The sequence below is a fragment of the Euwallacea fornicatus genome, chromosome 30 (genome assembly GCF_040115645.1).
Source record: "Euwallacea fornicatus isolate EFF26 chromosome 30, ASM4011564v1, whole genome shotgun sequence".
Lineage (NCBI taxonomy): Eukaryota > Metazoa > Arthropoda > Insecta > Coleoptera > Curculionidae > Euwallacea > Euwallacea fornicatus.
Window position 1 is genome coordinate 688,016 of NC_089570.1, and position 21,773 is coordinate 709,788.

A 21,773-nucleotide genomic window follows, 5' to 3' on the forward strand; every position below is an offset into this window, starting at 1 on the left:
GTAAGGTAGATATATAAAGCGACTTACAAAGGAATAATTTATTGATAATTAACGGCAAAACTATCTACATCAGTGGAATAAATTACTATAAAATAAATAAGTGTGCTACTTTTCACTCATCGCGATGGGTACCATCATGGCCATGGTGGCAGGAATCATCCCTGCACCTAAAAAAATTCTCCATAGAATTGAAGCCACGAAACCTTAATTACCTCATACCCACGGCGGCCATTACGGCTCCAGGATCTCCATACTGAGGAACAGCACTATGACTAGACTCTTCATCATTAGTAACCTCGTGTTTATTGGGCTTCCTCTTCTTCCTTTTCCCCTTCAACTTCAGCACATTTTGCTTCTTATCGAACTGTTGCTTCGCCTGCTCCACACTCTCAAATGTAGATTCGACTTGCAACAAACCTCCGTGGGAGGTTGTCATGTTTACGTTGGAACCCTTGAGGGGAGGTAGAACTGTGAGGCGCACTCCTCTAAAAGGAAAAACCGTGGATTAAGGAAGCCAGTAGAAGCGCTTTGAGGGAAAAAAGCGGTACCTTGAGACCCTTAATGTATCAGTAGGTGAGCTAGTTGCTCCATACGAAAGCGATCTGGCTCTATTTCTCGGGGGCTTGTATCCTTTGGTGGTGGACAACAGCACCCACTCGCCCTCTCCATTGAAAGGGTGGCCTTCTGAGTGGACCTCGATATCTGAGCCGCCTCGTCGGTTGAAGGTCTCGTAGGGGTTAGATTGGGGGAAGTTTGCAGGACGACCATCAGTGATGATGTCCTCGTATGGGTGTTTGCAGTCTTTTTCTAAAGAAGAAAATCGCAATTTAAGATTTGCTCCAATGGTATGCTCTAAGTAGTATTACTGTTGTGGTATGAGTAGGGCCTCTGGGTGCTGCTGTCAGAAGGGAAATGAGTCTCAAGATGGATCTTATGTCCAAAGTATGCGGTGGGGCGTGCAGGGTACTTGCTAGGGTTCAGGGTCGGTCTAAGTCTGTCCCCGCCCTCATAGTAACCATCAAATCTGTCCGAAGATTCAGTGGGTCTGTGATACATATAAGGGCTAGGCGGAGTTATGGATACTGGACGATTAAATTCCAAATCGTCTTCATGTAAATATGGTCTTTGGCTGCTTGCCGTAGGGAGGTCGTACTCATCCCATGGCCTTTCTGAGGAAGGCTTGTACTTACTTTGCCACTTTGATATTTTGGACACTGACCATGGGACTGGGTCCAAACTCACCCATCTAGAAAAAAAGAATTAAATTATATAAATACCGAGTGAATAAGGGAAATAGTAAGACTTGCCCGTTCCTGTCATCGAAAGGGTGGTTGTGCCTTTGAAGGTCCATTAAAGTCCATTTGTTCGCTTTGTCTTTGGCCCTTTCACGGAGACTGGGATCGTGAGTCGTCTGGTCTTTGCCGTACTTTTTGGTGAAGTTCTCCAGAAATTGAGTCAAGGAGATCTTCGAGTTCTCTTTGCGGTCGTTGCTGTTGAATTCCGAGTTCGAGTGAATGCTACGGGGCGCGTTCTCGGACCTACCAAATCAATATTGAATCGCCGACGTGAATTAGCGCCAACCACTTACCGCCCTCCTGTAAGCTTCCCCCAAAGCTCGCCATCGGCCAACTTCAAACTGTCACCCGCGCCACCCTCACCCTCTTCAGTCCTCACCACTACACTCAAGCAAATAACCGTCAATAGCACCACTGCGTAGCTCATTTTGTCGAATCGTCAACCGGCCTCAGCAAAACTGGAGAGTTTACATTGAACTTGAAAGCACTTGAGCCAAAACGAAGCTGACGAAAGTTCGGTTTCTCAGTGAAATGGGCCTGAGCCGCATGAAGATGGTGACTATAAATGTCTATGGAGCCCCCTTCTTTGTTTAGTCCGGGCGCGCGGGTGTAGGAAGTGGGCAAGAATTGGGACCAAAGAGAGTAAGGAATTTAAGAGGTGCCGTTGTAGCAGGGGATTCTTGCTCTTATTTTGTACTACTGGTTGAGTTTTCAACGGGGAATATCTGTTAAAAGCGAGGAGTTTTGGGTCGCTGACGAGGGAGTTCGGGTCGCATGGTGACCTGATTCGCCATTATGTCAGGGAGTGAGATTGAACCAAGTCATCCTACTAATCTTAGCCAAGCGAGTAGTTGTGACTACATAAGTTCCCGTACTACATTCTTCGTTTGAATTCCTACGCTGCAATTTCATACTCAACGGTGACAATATAAAAATCTCGCGATCCGGCCTTTGTCGGAGCAATAATTGTACCAGTTGATATCTCTTGTTCTTTTTGAACCCATCACCGTTTGTTATGATTTTTTTGGTTCTCGTAGAAAGTTGGAAACGCCGCTCTTGACGTGAAACCAACAAAGAACATTTCGTAGAAAGGCTTTCTCCCTGAGGCAATTACGTTTCAATGCAAATTACGCCGGGCATGCAATTTGAAGATTGTTGTTATTATCCAACTTCAATTAGATGTAATACTTATCGACTCTCACTAGTCAGAATTGGCGCACGTAGCTTCGCAAATCTTTTGCTGAGCGTTGCTCTGGCCCAATTTTCCGACTATTATAGCGGGTATAGCACCTACTTAAAACGTTTAACCTACTGCGGGACGTGTTTGCTTAAAGACTTTCCATTTCGTGTAAAATGTCAAACGCTTATTACAAGCAAAATGTTCCTGTAACGAAAATAATTAAACTTGATCCGCTTCGAGCCATTCTGGGTCATTTTTTCCTGGTCGCTTGACTGGCACACAAAAGGAAAACATCATGGTCAAGGTGGTGAATTTTACGGTGTAACCGTTGAATTTCTCGCAGATTTGGTTTATTTTTCCGTCACTTTCCTTTCGATTTCTATGAACCGGTCGTTAGATATCGTCCAATTTTATCGCCAATGTGGGGGCAGGTCTCGAATAAGCCGCTCGCGAAATCGGGCGAAACGGCGGGATTTTCCGTCATTTTCCAGTGCTTTCGCTGTATGCACGAACTCACATGAGGGAGAAATTCTCGTATTTGGCGGAATTTCGACTTTTGGACAATTAAGCAGGTCGCGGGGGGCGCTCAAAAAACAGTGACTTTTTCTTTAGACACATCTCGGAAATATCTGCCCTAACTTGAACCAGATAAATTGTGTCGGAAAGACCAATTCCTTGCGAAACCAGTGGCGTAGTCTGTTTTCGAGTCAAAACCGTTTTCGATATCGTGCGGAGTCGAAAATAGCAATGCACGACCGAGCCCACTGCCATTCTTGACAAAATGACGTTCGCCCCTCTGGTCGTTTAAGGGTTCTGTACGACATCTCGGAACGCTCTTGAGAACCTTTTGATCCCTGCTTTACAAGAAAAACTACAGGGGGGGCGCATAAAGTTGCTGCCTTCATGGAAGATCAGCAAAATGTTCGTAATATTCCGGAAGGCGAGCGCCCAAGGGCACCCGCCATTTTCGCAAGCAGTCTAGATCCACACGAGAGAACGATGCTGTGATGTCCGCTCATTTAATTAACCCCACACTAACAGAACCCATTAAACATTATGTAGATAGCTTAGTGGATTAAGCAGCCTTTCTAGTAACAGTTAAACACCAACCACAATTATAATTTCAACAGTTATATCTGTACAAGAGAAGACATGCGGACAAGATTTACAAGAAGTGACCTACTGGTCACCCATTCCGCGCTTTCTCGACGTGAGCTGGATATTGGCGCCCAGATGGAAGTTTGACCGATCCAGAGAACAAACGACCCAGTACCTACCTCTCCTGCGAGCAGGAATCAGGGTGCAAAATTCGCATAGATCATAATAACACTCGTTAATTAACCGGACGCAAAATACACATTTTTGACTTGATCGCGGCTCTAAAGTTTCTATATCTACTCTGACACGCCCTTTAACGCTGGCAGATCTGCCATGGCATCGCCGAGCAATTCCGCAGATAAGCATCGATATCTGCGTTAAATCACGGTGGCAAAAAGTCCTAACTGTAATGTAATTGAAACTGGAAATTTTATAACATGAACCGTGAGAAAAATGACGAGATTTATCTTGATGCTTAAACCGAGGAAAGTAACGCAAATTGCGGCTGGTGACTTTGAGCTACAACATCCGCAAGCGATTTGCGTTAATTCCGATAGGGAAGGCATTTACAAACGGTTCAATGTCGTCGTTTGATTATACGGAAACACATCGTAATGGCAACGCTTAAAAACATGTGAAACTGCCCGTGATGGTCACTTATTTCAATGTTTCAAGCTGCGTTACAATGGAGAGTAATCTCGGTAAATACTGACTTGCAACGTGATGTAAGAATTTTATTGTGCTTGATAATAATCATATCTTATCAGTATTGAAACACGTAGTTACTTATAGTTGAATCATCCATAACTCAGCGATTGTGCTTAGTTCCGTTGGGAAGACCATGGCGCTTGAAGGCTACACGATCAAAGACATAGAGAAAGTAATTACAGGCATTGATGGCAAGAAAGCAATTCAAGTCGATATCTCAAGATTGACGGCTCCTGGTGAAAACTACGTTAGTTTGGTGTTTGGTGTAGACATCTTAGTCGAAGATGAAGGCGGAACGCGTGAGACCATAAAAGCTGTGGCCAAGCGCCTGCCTCTCGTAGAGATAAAGGGCGGCATGTCTATCATACCCATGAAGCAAGAGATCAAGTTTTACTGTGAGCTGTTGCCCTTGCTCAACGAGTTCGCTACCAAATACGGAATCACCACTGATTATTACCCGAGACATTTAGGCTCGAGGCTGAGCTTGGACCCTACGAAAACTGAACCTGACTCAGAGTCAATTTTACTAGTAGAAAATCTACTACCTCAAGGTGAGAACTAACACTTTACCGGCTGATCATGACAAGTTTTAGTCTCACTTCAGGCTATTTTAACGAAGACCGATTCACGGGCTTCGATTTGGAAGCAGCCAAGGCGATCCTGAAAGTTCTCGCGCAGTTCCATGGCATACCTCTAGCAATCAAGTTCAAAAATCCAGAACTCTTTGAGGTGATTAAGAAAATTATTGATTATCCTCCTTTTCCGGGTCCCCCTGAAGATGGGTCTCGCGAGGGTGAAGGTCCTCCAGAAAAGCTATTGTTCGAGGGCATGCTTAAGGTTCCTGCCTTAGAACCGTATATGCAGAAAGTCAAGAAACTGCAGGAAAATTTGCCACCCATAAAAGAGAGATTTCATGGAAAAGGAGAGGAGCCTTGGAACACACTAAGCCATAATGATTTCTGGGTTAACAACATGTTGATCAAGCTTCCAGGGAAGGATTCACCGAGGCATTTGGTTAAATTGCTCGATTTCCAAATGTGCTCCTATTCCTCATTCGCCAAAGATTTAGTGTTTTTTTTGCTGACCAGCGTACGAGACGATGTTCAGAGGAAACACTTAGATGATCTCCTCAGGTTTCACTTTCAATCAAAACCATAGAAGTTTTAATAACACGGAGGTATTTTAGGTATTATTACGAGGAACTGACCGCACTTCTAGCGAAAATCGACGTTCCAGAGCTGAAGTTTTCTTATGACGAATATATGGAGGAGATTACGCTAGTGGCAAAAAAGTTCGAGATTTTTCACTCGCTTTTCTTTTGCAATATAATCTTTGCTGCCAGAGGAAGCCAGAAGGATCACTTGACTGGGGAGGTGGATGTGTTTGATCAACTTAACGCCATGATGAGCAATTTGGGGGAAAGGCAGGCAGAAAAAATCGGGCTTGTTCTGGAATTGTGCGTCGGGAAGGGATGGATGTGAGAAAATAAAGTGAAAAATAAAAGAATTTCTAGTCAAAGTTGTCGTTTCATTCTAATGGTGATTGCGATAGTGCTTTTTTTCAGTGTAGATATTTTTAAAATTTAGGAGAGGCGTGACTTAAATGTCGCGAGCAAATAATAAGGGAGTCGTAAGTCACCTTCACAACCAATTAAATTCCGACTATTTTGTGCAATAAATCCAACAAATCTGTTATCAGTGTTTCGCTATGTAAACAGGGTGTACCAATGAATACTTCGCACCCAACTTATTTTGAACAACAATCAAAGTTTTGGAAATTGCCACCAAACGTCGATTTTGTTTTCGAGTGAGACACACTTTAGCGTTAAATGCACATTTATCAGAAAAAAAACCTTCATGAAGGTACGTTCGACTTGAGAATTTCAAAAGGCACGACAAGTCGAGTGACACCTCCTTTGAGAGGCTTTTTAATTCTAATTATCTGATTTTTTATCCCTCCCGATAACAAAACGAACAATTCGCGGTAATTTCTACTATTTTGCTCATAGTTCAAAAAAAGCTGGGTGCAAAATTTTCTATGGCACACCTTGTATATAAGGTACATCAAGCAGCTTCCACACTTATGACATGTTCATATCAAATATTTAATATACAACAAAAAAAATTTTTTAGTTGATGATGGGGCGTCAGCATGGGATACCGCTGAAATTCGTATCTTTAATGGATATCAAATTTGAGGTTTACAAAGTTGAAGTAGGTTTCGCGTATTTTCGCGAAAATTGGGGCACCTCAGCTCCAAGTGCTTTTCACCAGATTGTAGCTTTCGTTACGTCCAATATTTCTTTGTGAAATTTACATAATCCAGTAGAACGCCAAAACTTTCTTGACAATATGGTGTCTTGAAATTGCATCGGCTATTTATGAACTGGAGTAATTTTAAAATATTGAACATGTATTCTCAAGCTTAAGGAAAAAATTAAGGAGGCTTAAAAAAAACTAACCAAAAAAGTTGCAAATTACATCTGTATTCTATAAATCATTGTGCTCCTCGAACCCAAGGGAACCAGCCACAGCTCAGAAAATCTAGTTCGGGTAGTGGGAAGGTACTAGTAATACAAGATTTTGTTTAATTTTTAAATTAACTGGGAACAGTGCGCAACCAATAAAACGCACAAAATTATTAGTTCATCGCTGTCCATCATTTATCAGTTTCGTCGGTCTATCGGTTCAAGTTTAACTACTATACTTTGCTAATTGCAAAACAGTCCAATGAGTATATAACTCAATAAACTTATCGAACATTTTTCCTCAATAAAGTAAGTGTTTGATAGGCCTACCTTCGGTGAGTATTAAATAATAATCAAATACCTAATCATTGTTACAATTATCTTAACAAATTACTTTATTAAACTTCCAGAATCGTCATGTCTCTGGTAAATTACTCAATAAAAGATATAGAAAAAGTTCTCAAATTAGATGGGAACAAGAGGGTATTAAAGGTTAACATAGAACGACTAACAGCTCCTGGGGAAAACTACGTAAGCTTGGTATTTCGTGTGGATTTTCACCTGGACAACAATGAAACCATCCATGCAGTCGCCAAACGACTGCCCCTTGGGCAGGGAAGCAACGACCTCAACGTCATTGCAATGAGGAACGAGATCCGATGGTTTTCTGAAGTGGTTCCTTTAATAGAAGAATTTTCTGGGTCTTGTGGTCTCGAAGGTGACTACTTCCCTAAGTACCTTGGTTCAAGGTTCAGTCTGGATCGTTCGAAAATCCAGGCAGACTCTGAAGCTCTGCTGATGACCGAGAACTTGAATCCTCAAGGTAACTGTACCAGCCCACTTGTGAAATTATTAATATTTTTTGTGAAGGTTATATTAACGAGGACAGGCTGAAAGGTTTCGATTTGGAAACCTCCAAAGCAGTCCTAAAAGCTCTGGCAGAATTCCACGCAGTTCCTCTGGCTGCAAAGTTCAAGAAGCCAGACCTGGCTAAAACGATCAGAGATTTCCTGGCGAGTACTGTTCCTCTGTTTCCAGAACCTCCAGCAAAAGAGGGTTTGAACGATTTTGTCGTTCCTGAATTGTTAGTACTGAACAAAACGCTGGAGATACCTGCTTGCCAAGATTATGTCAAGAATTTAAAGCACATTAAGAAAAATTTTGCGACTATAAACCAAGGACTTGTGGGACCTGCATTGGAGCCATGGAGCACGATTTCTCACAACGATTTTTGGACAAATAATATCATGGTGAAGCCTCAGAAGAATGGGAAAACTTTGGTGAAAATCCTGGATTTCCAGGTGTGCATCTACACTTCTTATGCCAGGGACGTAATCTTTTTCCTGCTGACTAGTTTACAGGACGATGTCCAGAGACGCCACTTAGACAGTCTCTTGAGGTTCGTTTTCAGTTTGATTAACGCGCAACTCATCACTGAATTTCTACAGGTATTACTATGACGAATTAACCTCGACCTTAAGCAAAATCGATGTTCCCGAACTGAAACTCTCCTACGAAGACTACTTGGCAGAAATCAAAAGGGTAATGATTAAATATGAAGCCATACACGTTCTGTTCTTCTGCAGCATGATCTACGCCTCCAAGAATAATCATGCCGATCATTTAACGGGGGAAACTAACATGTATGACCATATTATCAGGGTGATCAGTAACATGTCTGAACGGGCAAAGGAGAAGATTGCCCTAGCTGTCGAGTTAAGTGTCGAGAGGGGATGGATGTAGTTGATATCATTGAGAATAAACTATATTTTTAATTAACAATGATATTTAAATTCGCTGCCTCAAATTCAGAGATTTTTGTTGTCGCTCAGTGGGCCTTGATAAAGTCGGACTGTTTCATTTGTCATTTTGCTTTGCCGCGCGTTGAAGCTATATAGAAAACCGACGTGAGGTGACAGTTGTCAAAGTAAATGTCAGCCTGACATGAGAGCTGTAAACCACGCCTCCTTTTGAGTGCTACACTGAGAAAAATTACCCATTTTAAAGAGAAAAACTGGGCACACGAAAAAAAAGCATTTATTAAAAATAAGTAATAACGCACTAATCATTTAATTCTCTACATTTAAAAACTTGATAGTTTAGTTCCATCGATACTGCTGCTCAGAATAACAGCTTTTTTCAGTACCAGGAATACGAAACGCTTAAGTGAAATCCAGCGAAGCTGATTATTTCTAGACAAACTAATGCAGTGGAACTGAACTATTATTATTTCCTATGGCAACAAAATTCTCATTACTACGCTGATGCGATTCTAAACGGTCACTTAAACTTTAATCGGGTGACAAGCAGTTTCACTGGCAAATTTTTCAGGGTTATTTAGAAATAATACGTTGGAGGTTTGTTGATGAAATCATGACTCGTAAACTATTTAATCTCTTTATCAGATCGAAAAATGTGAACATTTAGAAAATTCGCACATCATCAGTCATTCTTCCTTCTTCCATTTTCAGCAACACGTAAATTGATAATGTTATTGAAAGTCATGTATGGAAGCGCATTTTTTACATATATGTATATGTATATGTATATGTATGCGTAGATATATTCCTGATTGAATCATCCATGTAACTCAACCACTGTTTCGGTTAAATTAAAGCCGGCACGTCGCTGCAAGGCTACACGATAAAAAACAGAGAAAATAATTACAAGCATAGATAGCGGAAAAGTAATTAAAATCGATATTACCAGATTAACGGCCCCCGGTAAGAACTATCATAGTTCGGTACTTGGCGTAGATATATTAGTTAAAGATGGAGCAGGAAGACGTGAGACTCTCAAAACAGTAGACAAGTATCTGCCTCTGGTGACGGACACGAAGAACAACTTCAACGGTTTAGCGACGAAGAATGTGATTGAGTGTTACTCTCAGCTGGTGCCATTGTTCAATAAATTTCTTAAATAACATAGAATTACCATTTACCGAGATATTTAGGCACAAGACTGAGCTTAAATCCTACCAAAAAATTGAAATGGAGTCAGAAACGGTTTTACTATTAGAAAATCTGCTTCTTCAAGAAAAAAGATAGAAAAATTCGGTTTCCTAAGAAGCCAAAAATTGTCGGTTCAAAATGATGAGTTAGCCTTTCTTTAGGCTGTTTCAAGGAAGACCGATTCACAAGCTTCGACTTGAAAACATCGAGAACGATTTTAAAAACTTTCACGCATTTCCATTAAACCCCTCCGGCCGTCAAGTTCAAACATCCAAAACTCTTTGGAGTGATTAAGAAAGTTCCGGATCGTCCAACCTTTCTAGAGGCATCCAGCAGCGGTCCTCATGGACCTTCTGAAGGTGGTTCTCCTCTTCCTCCTACAGGTGTCCGTCCACGTCCTCCTCTAGGTGCACTCAGTCCGGAGTCTTCACTTTTCGAGAAGCTAATTAATATCCCTCCCTGATTATCTGGATTATTTAGAGGAGATCAAAAGGGTGGCAGCCAAGTACGAGGCCTCTCACTCGCTTCCTTTTTGTAACGTGATCATTTCTATCAAGGGAAGCCAGAAAGGCTGAGGAGGTGGACATGTGTGAACACGATGAACAATATGAACGAAAAGCGGAGGGAGAAAATTGGGCTTTTGGTAGAACTGTGCGTTCAGAGGGGTGAATGTGAGGAAATAAACTATTAATCAAAATTAACATATAATTAAAGTTGACATTTTCATTTGAGATTTATTGCAAAAGTAGTTTTCTGCGTGTAATGCTCTGTGCTCGTCTAAATTAATGGTTTTTCTCATTGTAAAAACGTTGAGGCGTGACTTAAAAAGCAGAGACGTACTCAGGTTGCATTTTGAAACGTCAGTGTTGAGGAAGAATTTAACTAAAAATGCCCACAGAATTTTTCAAATTCTGTGTTCCAAATGCACAAGTCTAGAAGACGGATTTTGGACAAAAACCTGCAGGTATGGAAAGTCTTTAATTCACATCAAACTTAGATTGATTTACTCTCGCGCATTGGCGTACTGAGGCTGTACGTTTTAAGTTTCAGGATTATTCTCCATGGGTCTGTGTGCTTTTAATTACAATTAGATTATGCAGATATCAAAAGTAGCGTAATCATTAGGCGTAATTTAAGAAATGCCACTTGAAACTTTCTCAAATATTATTGAATTCCAAATTACCGAATTATTACACCTGTTAGATCGTTTAATTTGCTATTTGCCAAAAGTACTACTAGTCATTGTCATTAATAAATCTTATCGAGCACTCTCATCTAAGTCGAACATATCCTGTCCCTCTCCCCTTTAAGTTTGATTAAACCCCAATTAATCATTAATTAAGATGAAGAATAAACTTATACGAGTGTGATGTCCAGCCAAAGGAATAGATCACCGTTGCTATCGACTCAAGAGCCCTAAAGGGATAGCTCTGCTTGATTTTTCACGAAAACAAGGTAATTCTTTGAAATTAGTAAATAATTTAAAATTTGCCGCTTAAAACTGTTTCTAAGAGTACTTCGAAAATGGTTAGTTTCGTTTGTTATTGGGCTTTACTGAGGGTTGAAGTGAAATGGATAGCTGACGGAAGATGGAGAGCTGTCAAAGTCGTGTGACCTTGGGACATCTAAGCCACGTCTCCTGTCGCGTGCTACACTGAAAGAGGGCATTTATTTTAGAGAGAAAAACACGCTACACGGAAAAAAATGACTTATCAAAAAATCTTAACGTTTAATCGCTCTATCTGGTAATGCTGAGAGATTGCCAGCTTCGATATTTTGTCTTCCTACATATGAAAATTCGTAATTCATTAGTGTTAAGTTAATTCCAGCGAGCCTGATTATTTCCACGTCAAATATCCTGTGTTTAATGGCATTTTTTTTTTTAATTCTAAGTTAAAAACTAATGCAGTGGAACTGGACTATTATTATTTCTTACAATAGCAGCATTCCCACTACTATTTATTGTATTTGCTGATTTGCTGATACAAATCCTAAACGTTCACTTAGACTTTTATCGGGCGGTAAACACACTACTGCCAAATATTTCAGGGTTATTTATAAACAACTCATTAGAGTTTTCTTGTGGAAATCGTAACACGTAAACTACTAATCTTTTTGTCAAATTCTAAAATATGATATCTTAAATTTATAACAGAGTTCCATTCATCCGTCACTCCCATCATCAAAATGTCGTCATTAAAAGAATACAGAATCAAAGACATTGAAAAGTTCATCGGCGATGGCAGGAAAATAGTAAAAATCGACATTAAAAGACTAACAGCTCCTGGTGAGAATTACCTGAGTTTAGTGTTTCGCGTGGATGCTTGGGTGGAAAACGAGAGAGGAGAGATCGAGACCATCCATGCAGTGGCAAAGAGACTTCCTCTGACTGAGAGAAATGTGGATTTCAACGCCTTGGCAATGCGAAACGAAATTAAATGGTATTCTGAGATTGTACCGCTTTTGACGGAATTTGCCCAGGAATACGGCATCGAGACTAGCCATTACGTGAAACATTTAGGTTCCAGATTCAGCTTGGACTCATCAAAATCTAAGGCGGATTCCGAGGCAGTACTGGTCCTTGAAAACTTAATTCCCCAAGGTAAGTTTCTCATCTTCGATATATGTTTAAAGTGTATCTAAAACCTAAATTTAAGGTTACATAAACTTTGAAAGGCAGATAGGTTTTGATTTGACGACATCTAAGGCCATCCTAAAAGTTTTGGCAAAATTTCACGCAATACCATTGGCGAGCAAATTCAAGAAGCCTGAGCTTTTTGCACTTATCAAAGACTACCTACAGAAAACCACGCCCAATTTCGGAGGAGAGGAAAATCAAACTGGAGCTGCTCCTCCAGAGAAACTGATTTTAGCTAAAGCCCTTGAGATCCCTGCCTGTGCGCCCTACGTCCAAAATATCAAAGCTCTGCAGAAAAATTTCGTGCCAATGAATGAGAGGTTCAAGGTCACCGGCAAGGAACCTTGGAACACCATCGTGCACAATGATTTCTGGGTCAATAACATGATGATCAAAGCTAATGAGCAAGAACGCAGCAAGTCTCTAGTCAAAATACTGGATTTCCAGATTTGCCTCTACACGTCGTACACCTGGGACGTAGTATTTTTCCTGCTGACCAGCCTTCAGGACGAAGTACTCACGCAACATCTAGATGACCTGATCAAGCATTATTACGAAGAATTCACAAAGATTTTAAACAAATTCGATATCCCGGAACTGAAGCTTTCCTACGACGACTATTTGGAGGATTTGAAGCATACTGCCATTAAATACGAATCGATGCACGCTTTGTTCTTTTGCAACGTGATTTTCGCCCCCAAGGGGAGCCAAGCAGATCACTTAACAGGGGAAGTTGATATGTTCGAACATATGACCACGATGATCAATAATCTAGGGGAACGATCGAAGGAGAAAATCTCTCTAGTTGTGGCAGAATGTGTCAAGAGGGGGTGGATGTGAGGAGGATGAGTAAAGAACGAAAGCATGTTAAAAGAACAATTTTATTAGTTATGGTTTTATTTCCTCGACAATATGGTGAATACAAAATTAAGTTCACCACATTGTCAAGAAAACCCAAACTGCTACAACCCATATATTTTTCGATTTATTTATACAGATTTAGTCTTTTATATATTATCTTCTATTAAAAAATAAATTCGCCCAACTCTTTTACCTAGAAATCATTAAAATCCGAGTTTTAACCACCTCTTTCAAGGTCTCAATAGCCTCTTTTGAGTCGATACCTAAAGCTAACGTTATCTACCTACCAGCAAGCAAAGCTTCATACTTCTTTCGCTCGCATATCCATGTAACTCATTACAAAACTGATAAAACTTACTTAACTCAGTTTACAATGTGTGTAAATTAACGATAACCTTAAGCTCTGCAAGGTAATGGTACCCAGTTGAGTGGGTTTACTTCCAGTTGGGCCGAAGCTAAGACATCATGGTAAACACAGAATTTATCTGTTATTAAATCTCTATTTGATATCTAGTTTTTTTTGTCTTATAATCGAGTTTTTGGGCTCGTTTTGCCGATTTTTAAATGAGCCAATTGTTGCTGTTGATGCAGAGACTTGCCGGGTAAACACATGCAAAGGTGTAATGGAGGGGACTTAGCAGCGAATCTGAATGTGTTATCGATGTGTTGTTTTCATTATCATTTATACGGGTTTTGGTGGTATTTTTGTGCTTTTCATCAAGACTGAGATATATTTCCCCGAGATGATTCGTCCTTCCGTAAGTACGATGTAGGGGCGCCTCATAAATTGGGGTTTTGTTGATAGGCATATGCCACTAAAATTGGTATTAGGTCAGCTGATTGATGAAATTACGTATAACAGATATGAGAAGAACTCGCTTCCGCTTCATATTCAATTATCACTTAACTTCCATTGTATTCTAATAACACTTATTATGCCAGTTCAGGTTAGTTCAAGTTAGTAACAACCAAAATCCCTCCTTAGACCTCCCCTTTGCTCAACGTCCTGAGACGTCAATACTCGAACCTCGCTCCATCTACCAAATTATTCATCGATGGACAGTTCCTGGACTCAAAGGCGACCCAATGGGTGGATTTGCATGACCCTGCTACCAACAATGTGGTCACCAGAGTACCGCAAAGCACCCAAGAAGGTTCTCGGCCCACAAAGGCAAGATCAAGGTTCTCTACGTTTATACTGTTTTAGAAATGAAGGCTGCAGTTGAATCGAGCAAAAAGGCTTACCAAACTTGGAAAAACACTTCTGTTTTGACTCGGCAGCAGTTGATGTTGAAACTGCAGGCAGTTATCCGTAGAGATATGAAGAAGATCGCTGCTAATATCACCCTGGAGCAGGGAAAGACTTTGGCCGATGCTGATGGGGACGTTTTGAGAGGAGTCCGTAAGTTTTCCCGTTTTGTCCTTCTACAGGAGTTACATTCGAAGTGCTTCAGAGGTGGTTGAGCACTCATGCGCCGCAGGCACCCTCCTGCAAGGGGAGTCCCTCCAAGGCATCGCCAGGGACATGGACATCACCTCCTATAAAGTACCAATCGGGGTAACGGCAGGAATTTGTCCCTTTAACTTCCCAGCTATGGTACCGCTATGGATGTTTCCCTTAGCACTTATAGCCGGCAACACCATGATCCTGAAGCCATCAGAGAGAGACCCAGGGGCTACAATGCTGCTCATGGAGCTGCTCAATGAGGTGGGATGCCCCCCTGGAGTGGTCAATGTTCGTAGAACTCTTTCTTTGCTTGTAATCGATTATTAAAATTTGCGACTTAGGTAATCCACGGAACTCACGACGCTGTGAATTTCATCTGCGACCATCCAGATATTAAAGCCATAAGCTTTGTAGGAGGGGACAAAGCCGGCAAGCACATTTACGCCAAAGGAGCTGCCAGCGGCAAGAGAATCCAGTCGAATATGGGGGCCAAAAATCATGCCGTAGTACTTCCCGATGCAGACAAGAACGCAACACTGGATTCCATAGTCGGAGCTGCATTTGGAGCTGCAGGACAAAGATGTATGGCTTTAAGTGTCGCGATTCTAGTAGGGGAGGCTCAAAAATGGGTCCCCGATCTCGTGGAAAAGGCCAAGAAACTGAAAGTCAGTGCAGGGCATGAACCTGGGACTGACGTGGGACCGGTAATTTCCCCTCAGGCCAAACAACGAATTCTGCAACTTGTTGAGGCTGGAATTAAACAGGGAGCAAAGTGCCCCTTGGACGGCCGCAATATTAAAGTGGAGAAGTATCCGAATGGCAACTTTGTGGGGCCTACTTTGCTCACTGAAGTTCTTCCATCATATGACTGTTATACCGAAGAAATCTTCGGACCAGTTCTTTCAGTGATATCTGCCGCCACCCTCGAAGAGGCTATTTCCATCATCAACTCTAACCCCTACGGAAACGGTACTGCCATTTTCACCACCAGTGGCAACCACGCCAGACAGTTTGTCCATGAAGTGGACGTTGGCCAAGTCGGAATCAACGTCCCAATTCCAGTTCCATTACCCATGTTCAGCTTCACGGGTTCTAGAGGTAGTTTTCATGGAGATCTCCACTTTTATGGCAAACAGGGATTGAACTTTTACACGGAAACGAAGACGATAACATCATTATGGAGAAAGGGAGTGGTACCAGCTAATGCAACCCCTTCGGTAGCTATGCCTGTGCATAACTGAAAGGGAAATTGCGATATTACGAGGTTTTTGGGTGTCACCACTGCAAATTAAATGAATATTTTGTATGAGTTTCATTTCGGGAGATTGATTGAAACGTGGAATTGCATCCCACGCTTCCTGTAAAAGGCAGCAGTATATTGTTGGTGGCATACAAGCTTTCATGGCTAAAATATACATAGATACTCTGGTGTTGCCCCATTTTCTTATTTTAAATATTTTCGTAAATATTAACATTCTGGTATCCTTTCGGATCTATAGAATTCTGAACGTTTAATATCAATTTATTGTGCAGTTTGATTGAGGTTCATAATAATGATAAATGTCTCAGAACATGCTCCCAAGAAAGTCGATTTTGTCATGAGATAAACGCTCATATAAATGCACTCTTTGCTGGTTTAAGCTGCTATTCCCGATAGTCAACTTATCTATAAAGTTATATCGTTCCCTGTACACTTCGATTTAATTCTTTATGTAATGTTGGCAGTCACCACATCATCAAAAAAAAAACGAGAAACGTTTTCTTGACATCGTGGCGAAGAAAAATTTCAAACTGGGTAATCTTACTTTTTCTTAGACCCCTTAACAATCCCTCGTTGACCTATTTTTACTAACTTGCCTAGTTTTTCAGCAAACCAAGAGAAGATTAAATCCTTTGAAAGTGTGATCCAGCACATATGCTACAGTGGTACTCTCAGGTCACTCCGCAAATGTTCGCTTTGGGAGATTTGGCCATTGAATTCATTTAATTTTCTTCCTACACCTATTTTTGCAAATGACATATTTCTAGACCGAATATTCAAAATGCTTCAAATATGGGAACTAATTTGAACTTGAGGAAAGAATTCTAGACTGAGTTTAATGTTCAATTGGATATACATATGTAATGATATTAACGAGTGAAGTCGACCAATAGGAACGCGCGTTTATTTCGTAACTTTATAGAACTCAGACTTGAATTTATGATGAATTATTGATAAAAAAAAATCCTTGTTAGTCACCAGACCGGCGGACATTATGAACTTTGCACCTATAGAACAAGTTCAAAAGGCAAATGGTCGTACTCCACGCCAATGGATTATACACCAATATCAGAAAATGTCTAGGTAGAGTGTATTCCATTACAATTGCATTTCAATAAAAGCATGTGATGCAAACATAGAGAACGAAAAAGCTTAATTGCCATTAGTCAAAGGAATCAACGAAGGTGCTGCGATTGGTGAACTGCCAGGTGTTTGTATTTTCCCTAATAGGCTTTAAGAGGTCCCGTTATTGGGTGTTTTAAATAACTGTAAAGTACGCTTTCTTGACTTGAAAAAGTAGAAGAAATAGTAGAATGTGTGGCGATGGCTCCATTGCCAGTTTACCCATAATTTTAAAGAATTATAGTAAGAGGTAAATAACTTAGATCTCTTGGAGAACTTCTTATTAGATTCTTATCAACGATAGAATCAGATGTGGAGAACAGAGTATACATTGCGTCAAGGTTTAATAAATTAAGTCGACTCTGTGTCGAACACATTTAAACGTACCGATTAATGTGATCCAGTACTTGTAGCTGCTTCTATAGCGTACGTGTAAAAAGCCTGTTTGTCGTTTTTTTATAATATTTCTTGTTTTCTTTGTGTCAAACTGTGACCGTTTTGGTAAGTTTCAAAAGAGTTTTTGCCTTGTAAGTTGTTTGGTGCAACATTTTTTAATTTCTCAAAAAGGGAAAAAATGCCTTTTCGGGTCTGATAAAATTGTGAAATTTACGTTAAACAAAATAACGAATAAATTCCCCGAAAATTAAAAAAAAAATTCAAAACTATTTTTGTTCTTATCTCTCCCAAACAAATCAATCAACTTCAGATTTAACATCAGAAAAATAACTCCTTCAATGACATCAAAGGTCAATCTGCACGGTTTTAAGGTCTGTGATAGCATTAAAAAACGACCTTCTTTATCTGTAAAGCTATTCAGACCATTATAATAATAAAACCGTCGATCTTTTATCACACAATGATATCGTTTAATCAATCGTCAAAGGAGAGTAGTAATTATGTGTTATTGTAAATTTTAAAGTTCAAGACATGCCTATTGTATAAATAATTTGCAGAAAATGTCTGCTTCAACCGAAACCTCAGACGCTCCATCTCCAACTTGCATGGAATCAGTCAACAGGCTCACCAAGTTGCCTGTGGTAGAGTCCACCCTTCAAACCGCCCACAACATCTACGAAAAAGTCAAAGTTCGTTTCGAGTCCTGATTTCACGATTGCTTTTTACTCATCATAATCATTAATAACAGGATTATAACAGTGTGACCAACTGGACGCTGCAAACGGCCGAAGATACCGCCTTCAAGGCAGTGGACATCGCCAAGCCTTACGCAACCCCTGTAATCAAGAATTTGGAAGGCCCCATCAAAAAAGTGGATGGCGCCCTTTGCTCCGGACTGGACTACGTGGAAAATAAAGTACCTGCAGTGAAACTGCCTCCCAAAGAGGTAATTATCATCACCATCACCTCATTTACCACGTTTCCATCATCATCATCCCTAATTGAGGATACCCTCAAACAGCTACTTCTGCAGATCTACCAAACCACCAAGGAATATGTCACACCGGTAATGGAAACGGCTAAACATTTGGTGGAACCTGCGGTGAAGGTTTTGGAGCCTGCTGTGACAAAGACTCGCAGTGTTGTGGAACCCATTGTGGAGCCCATTGTTGAAAATGTAAAGCACAGGGTGGGTGTTAATTGGTACCATTGAGGGTTAGAGTTTCACTGGTTTGAGGGTTGTTTAGGTCGATGAGTATTTGCACGGGAATCAGGGAGAGGCGCCAGAAGGTCAACAAACAACTGAGGCGGCTAGTGGATCGAGTGGCACGTATGACAGATTTCTCAATCATTTTTGAATATACTAATGTAATTTTCTTCCAGGAAGTGATGTTATTTGCCAAGATTGCGCAAAATAACGAAATAATATAATGAAATCGTTTCGTGTTGTTTTAAGTTGTTTAATGGTTAAGTTTTTTATATTAATTGTCTACTTATTTTAATACTCTCAATAATTAGGAATAATATTCTCTATGGCTTAATAGGTATTGAGATTTACGATGTAATTTTTACTGCATAATACGTGTAAGACTGTCTCTTTTTAAGCAGAATAAAGTTGTTGTAAATTTGATTTATTGTTTAAGTACTATATTTGCATTCACCATATTAAACAGAAATTGATTCCATAATAATAATAAAAGTAGGAAGATGTGACGCCATCTGTAAATCAACCTGCGAATTTAAATTTGAAATGTCTAGTATTCTGTAATATTCGACCAATTTTAATTTTAAACATTTTAATCGTTACTTCTGTGAAAAATCTAGTAAAAAATAATACTTTCATTGAACATTCATTATTTAATTCATATTAAGACATAAAATGCAATTAAAGATTCGTTACCCCTGGATATGTTTCTAATAAGAAAACTGTATCATAGAGGACACTATTGTAAATCTTTCTTAAAATGCGCCATTGCCAAATCTAACTGTACAATTTCATAGTGATCATTAAAAAGGAATTTATTATCTAATATCAAACGCCTGACCAACAGATGAAGTAATACCACACACGCCTATGACATTTCAAAACTTATTTGACGTTTTTATTTTAATAATATCCCCTAATAATGTAGATCCCTGTGTATGATTACCCGAAATTTCAAGGAAATTGAACTAATTCTTACATAGCGGCAACACTGCTAATTTTGTTCTTGTCAAAAATTCAAGCAATTTTATTAAAAATAAATATTTAATAATAATTTATTTGCATGACCGTAAAGCAATTTTTCGTAAATGAAACGGCTATCGTTGATTGGCTAAGTAAGACTGGCACCAATTCCCCTCCAATATTTATATATAACATTTCCCCCCCATTGCAGAGTGTTCCCCAACAAAATGTGGGATTCCTCTATGTTTCTCAGCAATTTAACGCCGAAATTCTACGTTGCTTTAACCGGGACTTCATCCCTCATATCAGGCCTGATTCTCATTTTTGAGTGGTGGTATTACCGGAAATACGGAACTTCTTTTATTGAACATGTATGTTTCTCCTTTTCAACGGCAGATGCATTTAAGCTATTGCCTTTAGATGTCTGCAAACCACATCAGCCCCTGGATAAGCGGAGAGTACAAGGAAGATACATCCAACAACCCCCTGACATCACACTCTATGTTGCCTGAATGTAAAGTGTGGAGAAATCCCCTTAGTTTGTATCGAGGGGCTGAGTATGAAAGGTTTCACAGGGCAACCAATAAAGATCCCTTAACATACTATGACATGAATTTGTCAGCTCAAGATCATCAGACATTCTTTACATGTGAAGTTGATGCTGGTAGGACCTATTTCAATTACGTTTTGTAGTGTTACTACAGCAACAATTTCAGGAAAAGCTGAGTATGAGATAATGCAGACTGCATGGAGGGAAAGAAACCCACAAGTGCGAGTCAAAGCAGCACACAGTGCTCTTGAAAAAAACCCCGATTGTGCCACTGCTTATATCCTTTTAGCAGAGGAGGAAGCCCCTACTATAACAGAGGCCGAAAAGATACTTAAGCAAGCTTATAAAGTAGCTGAAGCAAACTACAGGAAGTCTCAAGCATTACAGCATCAAGGAAGTCTTATGGAGGCTCAGCACAGAAGAGATACAAATGTTTTGATTTATGTTAAAAGGCGGCTGGCGATGTGTGCGAGGCGGCTGGGAAAACTTAAGGAGGCTGTTAAAATGTTCAGAGACTTAACTAAGGAGGTACCACCTATTATGAATGTTTTGAACATTCATGAGAATCTTATTGAGGCCCTGCTGCAGATGCAGGCCTATGCTGATGTGCAGGCTGTGCTGGCTAAGTATGATGATATTTCCCTGCCCAAATCTGCTACTATATGTTATACTGCTGCGCTGCTCAAAGCCAGGTGAGGGAGGCTAAGCTGGTTAGTTCATAATGTCATGTAATTATTTCAGAAATGTGGCAGATAAATTTTCTCCAGACGTGGCAAGTAAGCGCGGCCTAAGCAATGCAGAGCTACAAGCTGTGGAGGCCATTCATCGAGCAGTTGAATTCAACCCTCATGTCCCCAAATACCTTTTAGAAATGAAGCCCTTAATACTGCCTCCTGAGCACATCCTTAAAAGAGGAGATTCGGAGGCGCTATCCTACAGTTTTTTCCACTTACAACATTGGAAAGCCATCGATGGAGCTTTGAATTTGCTTCACTGTACTTGGGAGGGCACTTTCCGCATGCTTCCCTACCCCCTAGAAAGAGGACACCTCTTCTATCCTTATCCAACATGCACAGAGTGCGCAGATAGAGAACTGTTGCCTACGTTCCACCAGGTTTCTGTTTACCCTAAGAAAGAACTGCCGTTTTTCATTATTTTCACTGCCGGGTTGTGTTCGTTTACCGCCTTGCTGGCTCTTCTGACTCACCAGTACCCAGATCTAATGGGTGCAATAGCCAAAACCGTTTTAACATGGATTTCCTTGCCAATTTTCTATTTGTACGAGAAGATGGAAAGTGTGGTGCCGCCTAATTTGTGGCAGCAAGTAATACGGATTTAAGTTTGTATTCGGATTCCAGTGGACCTACTCCCTAGATAAACTGCAAGAGGTTATTTTTCCCAGGTCCCTTTAAGTGGGTTTAAGAAATACAGTGTTTTATTGAAAAAGGAACACTGCGTTATATTACTTAGTGTTTAGTTATTAATGTACTCGGTGCAAGCGCTGATAAGAGCCTCTATTATAGTCTCTGAAATATTGGGACTTCCCCGATGACGCGCAAGGAATTTTACAAGACCAGTCTAGGCTAAATTAGTATTGCAGAATGTCTTTGGAAATAACCGAAAATGCCACAA

The 21,773-nt window shown here is 40.4% G+C and overlaps 6 protein-coding genes and 1 long non-coding RNA gene across 14 annotated transcripts; 5 read left to right on the forward strand and 2 right to left on the reverse strand.

The window, feature by feature from the left end:
- Positions 1-23: 23 nt before the first annotated feature.
- On the reverse strand, positions 24-1,849 carry LOC136348028 (uncharacterized). Its single transcript, XM_066298553.1, has 6 exons — positions 1,589-1,849; positions 1,308-1,538; positions 867-1,246; positions 549-807; positions 220-485; positions 24-167 (listed from the first exon to the last, which is right to left on the reverse strand). The coding sequence occupies exons 1-6, from the start codon at positions 1,720-1,722 to the stop codon at positions 106-108; spliced, it is 1,332 nt and encodes a 443-aa protein (XP_066154650.1). The 5' UTR covers positions 1,723-1,849; the 3' UTR covers positions 24-105.
- A 2,451-nt stretch (positions 1,850-4,300) lies between these two features.
- Positions 4,301-8,530, forward strand: LOC136347990 (uncharacterized). The gene is made up of 7 exons (XM_066298478.1): positions 4,301-4,832; positions 4,886-5,414; positions 5,468-5,759; positions 7,073-7,083; positions 7,159-7,571; positions 7,619-8,147; positions 8,197-8,530. Exons 1-7 carry the CDS (start codon positions 4,415-4,417, stop codon positions 8,489-8,491), a joined length of 2,487 nt encoding a protein of 828 aa, XP_066154575.1. The 5' UTR covers positions 4,301-4,414; the 3' UTR covers positions 8,492-8,530.
- A 2,365-nt stretch (positions 8,531-10,895) lies between these two features.
- On the forward strand, positions 10,896-13,221 carry LOC136347729 (uncharacterized). Of its 2 annotated transcripts, none has more exons than XM_066297978.1 (3): positions 10,896-11,154; positions 11,855-12,301; positions 12,357-13,221. In XM_066297978.1, the coding sequence occupies exons 2-3, from the start codon at positions 11,887-11,889 to the stop codon at positions 13,175-13,177; spliced, it is 1,236 nt and encodes a 411-aa protein (XP_066154075.1). In that variant the 5' UTR covers positions 10,896-11,154; positions 11,855-11,886; the 3' UTR covers positions 13,178-13,221. The 2 variants fall into 2 exon arrangements, with proteins under 2 accessions (XP_066154075.1, XP_066154076.1); XM_066297979.1 differs by lacking the exon at positions 10,896-11,154 and adding an exon at positions 11,414-11,797.
- LOC136347731 (uncharacterized) lies at positions 13,201-14,184 on the reverse strand. The gene is made up of 2 exons (XR_010733531.1): positions 14,107-14,184; positions 13,201-14,013 (listed from the first exon to the last, which is right to left on the reverse strand). It is a non-coding gene; the product is annotated as an uncharacterized lncRNA (long non-coding RNA).
- LOC136347728 (probable methylmalonate-semialdehyde/malonate-semialdehyde dehydrogenase [acylating], mitochondrial) lies at positions 13,516-16,075 on the forward strand. Of its 2 annotated transcripts, none has more exons than XM_066297977.1 (5): positions 13,516-13,666; positions 14,184-14,352; positions 14,406-14,600; positions 14,653-14,933; positions 14,987-16,075. In XM_066297977.1, the coding sequence occupies exons 1-5, from the start codon at positions 13,664-13,666 to the stop codon at positions 15,884-15,886; spliced, it is 1,548 nt and encodes a 515-aa protein (XP_066154074.1). In that variant the 5' UTR covers positions 13,516-13,663; the 3' UTR covers positions 15,887-16,075. The 2 variants fall into 2 exon arrangements, with proteins under 2 accessions (XP_066154074.1, XP_066154072.1); XM_066297975.1 differs by lacking the exon at positions 13,516-13,666 and adding an exon at positions 13,802-13,956.
- A 1,302-nt stretch (positions 16,076-17,377) lies between these two features.
- Positions 17,378-19,054, forward strand: LOC136347730 (lipid storage droplets surface-binding protein 1-like). 4 transcript variants are annotated; one of them, XM_066297982.1, is made up of 6 exons: positions 17,378-17,529; positions 17,982-18,113; positions 18,173-18,370; positions 18,431-18,613; positions 18,672-18,754; positions 18,808-19,054. In XM_066297982.1, the coding sequence occupies exons 2-6, from the start codon at positions 17,985-17,987 to the stop codon at positions 18,812-18,814; spliced, it is 600 nt and encodes a 199-aa protein (XP_066154079.1). In that variant the 5' UTR covers positions 17,378-17,529; positions 17,982-17,984; the 3' UTR covers positions 18,815-19,054. The 4 variants fall into 4 exon arrangements, with proteins under 4 accessions (XP_066154079.1, XP_066154077.1, XP_066154078.1 ...); XM_066297980.1 differs by having other exon boundaries at positions 18,812-19,054; XM_066297981.1 differs by having other exon boundaries at positions 18,446-18,613; positions 18,812-19,054.
- A 567-nt stretch (positions 19,055-19,621) lies between these two features.
- LOC136348030 (protein ST7 homolog) lies at positions 19,622-21,587 on the forward strand. Of its 3 annotated transcripts, XM_066298562.1 has the most exons (6): positions 19,622-19,743; positions 19,803-19,962; positions 20,012-20,255; positions 20,308-20,669; positions 20,730-20,833; positions 20,883-21,587. In XM_066298562.1, the coding sequence occupies exons 2-6, from the start codon at positions 19,819-19,821 to the stop codon at positions 21,478-21,480; spliced, it is 1,452 nt and encodes a 483-aa protein (XP_066154659.1). In that variant the 5' UTR covers positions 19,622-19,743; positions 19,803-19,818; the 3' UTR covers positions 21,481-21,587. The 3 variants fall into 3 exon arrangements, with proteins under 3 accessions (XP_066154659.1, XP_066154658.1, XP_066154660.1); XM_066298561.1 differs by having other exon boundaries at positions 20,308-20,833; XM_066298563.1 differs by lacking the exon at positions 19,622-19,743 and having other exon boundaries at positions 19,803-19,922; positions 19,988-20,255; positions 20,308-20,833.
- The last annotated feature ends 186 nt before the right edge of the window (positions 21,588-21,773 follow it).

What these genes read in the sequence shown, in the direction of transcription:
- LOC136347728 (XM_066297975.1), top strand. Translation starts at nt 13,849, where the DNA reads ATGTGTTATCGATGTGTTGTTTTCATTATCATTTATACGGGTTTTGGT. An exon ending in GGACGTTTTGAGAGGAGTCC is followed by an intron (nt 14,601 to 14,652) that starts GTAAGTTTTCCC and finishes GAAGTGCTTCAG; the next exon opens with AGGTGGTTGAGCACTCATGC. An exon ending in GCCCCCCTGGAGTGGTCAAT is followed by an intron (nt 14,934 to 14,986) that starts GTTCGTAGAACT and finishes TTTGCGACTTAG; the next exon opens with GTAATCCACGGAACTCACGA.
- LOC136348030 (XM_066298561.1), top strand. Translation starts at nt 19,819, where the DNA reads ATGTGGGATTCCTCTATGTTTCTCAGCAATTTAACGCCGAAATTCTAC. An exon ending in TACATGTGAAGTTGATGCTG is followed by an intron (nt 20,256 to 20,307) that starts GTAGGACCTATT and finishes CAACAATTTCAG; the next exon opens with GAAAAGCTGAGTATGAGATA. An exon ending in GCTGCGCTGCTCAAAGCCAG is followed by an intron (nt 20,834 to 20,882) that starts GTGAGGGAGGCT and finishes TAATTATTTCAG; the next exon opens with AAATGTGGCAGATAAATTTT.
- LOC136347729 (XM_066297978.1), top strand. Translation starts at nt 11,887, where the DNA reads ATGTCGTCATTAAAAGAATACAGAATCAAAGACATTGAAAAGTTCATC. An exon ending in TGAAAACTTAATTCCCCAAG is followed by an intron (nt 12,302 to 12,356) that starts GTAAGTTTCTCA and finishes CCTAAATTTAAG; the next exon opens with GTTACATAAACTTTGAAAGG.
- LOC136347990 (XM_066298478.1), top strand. Translation starts at nt 4,415, where the DNA reads ATGGCGCTTGAAGGCTACACGATCAAAGACATAGAGAAAGTAATTACA. An exon ending in CGAGAACTTGAATCCTCAAG is followed by an intron (nt 7,572 to 7,618) that starts GTAACTGTACCA and finishes TTTTTTGTGAAG; the next exon opens with GTTATATTAACGAGGACAGG. An exon ending in CACTTAGACAGTCTCTTGAG is followed by an intron (nt 8,148 to 8,196) that starts GTTCGTTTTCAG and finishes GAATTTCTACAG; the next exon opens with GTATTACTATGACGAATTAA.
- LOC136347730 (XM_066297980.1), top strand. Translation starts at nt 17,985, where the DNA reads ATGTCTGCTTCAACCGAAACCTCAGACGCTCCATCTCCAACTTGCATG. An exon ending in TGAAACTGCCTCCCAAAGAG is followed by an intron (nt 18,371 to 18,430) that starts GTAATTATCATC and finishes TCCCTAATTGAG; the next exon opens with GATACCCTCAAACAGCTACT. An exon ending in TTGAAAATGTAAAGCACAGG is followed by an intron (nt 18,614 to 18,671) that starts GTGGGTGTTAAT and finishes AGGGTTGTTTAG; the next exon opens with GTCGATGAGTATTTGCACGG.
- LOC136348028 (XM_066298553.1), bottom strand. Translation starts at nt 1,722, where the DNA reads ATGAGCTACGCAGTGGTGCTATTGACGGTTATTTGCTTGAGTGTAGTG. An exon ending in CCTTTCGATGACAGGAACGG is followed by an intron (nt 1,247 to 1,307) that starts GCAAGTCTTACT and finishes CTTTTTTTCTAG; the next exon opens with ATGGGTGAGTTTGGACCCAG. An exon ending in GATACATTAAGGGTCTCAAG is followed by an intron (nt 486 to 548) that starts GTACCGCTTTTT and finishes TTTTCCTTTTAG; the next exon opens with AGGAGTGCGCCTCACAGTTC.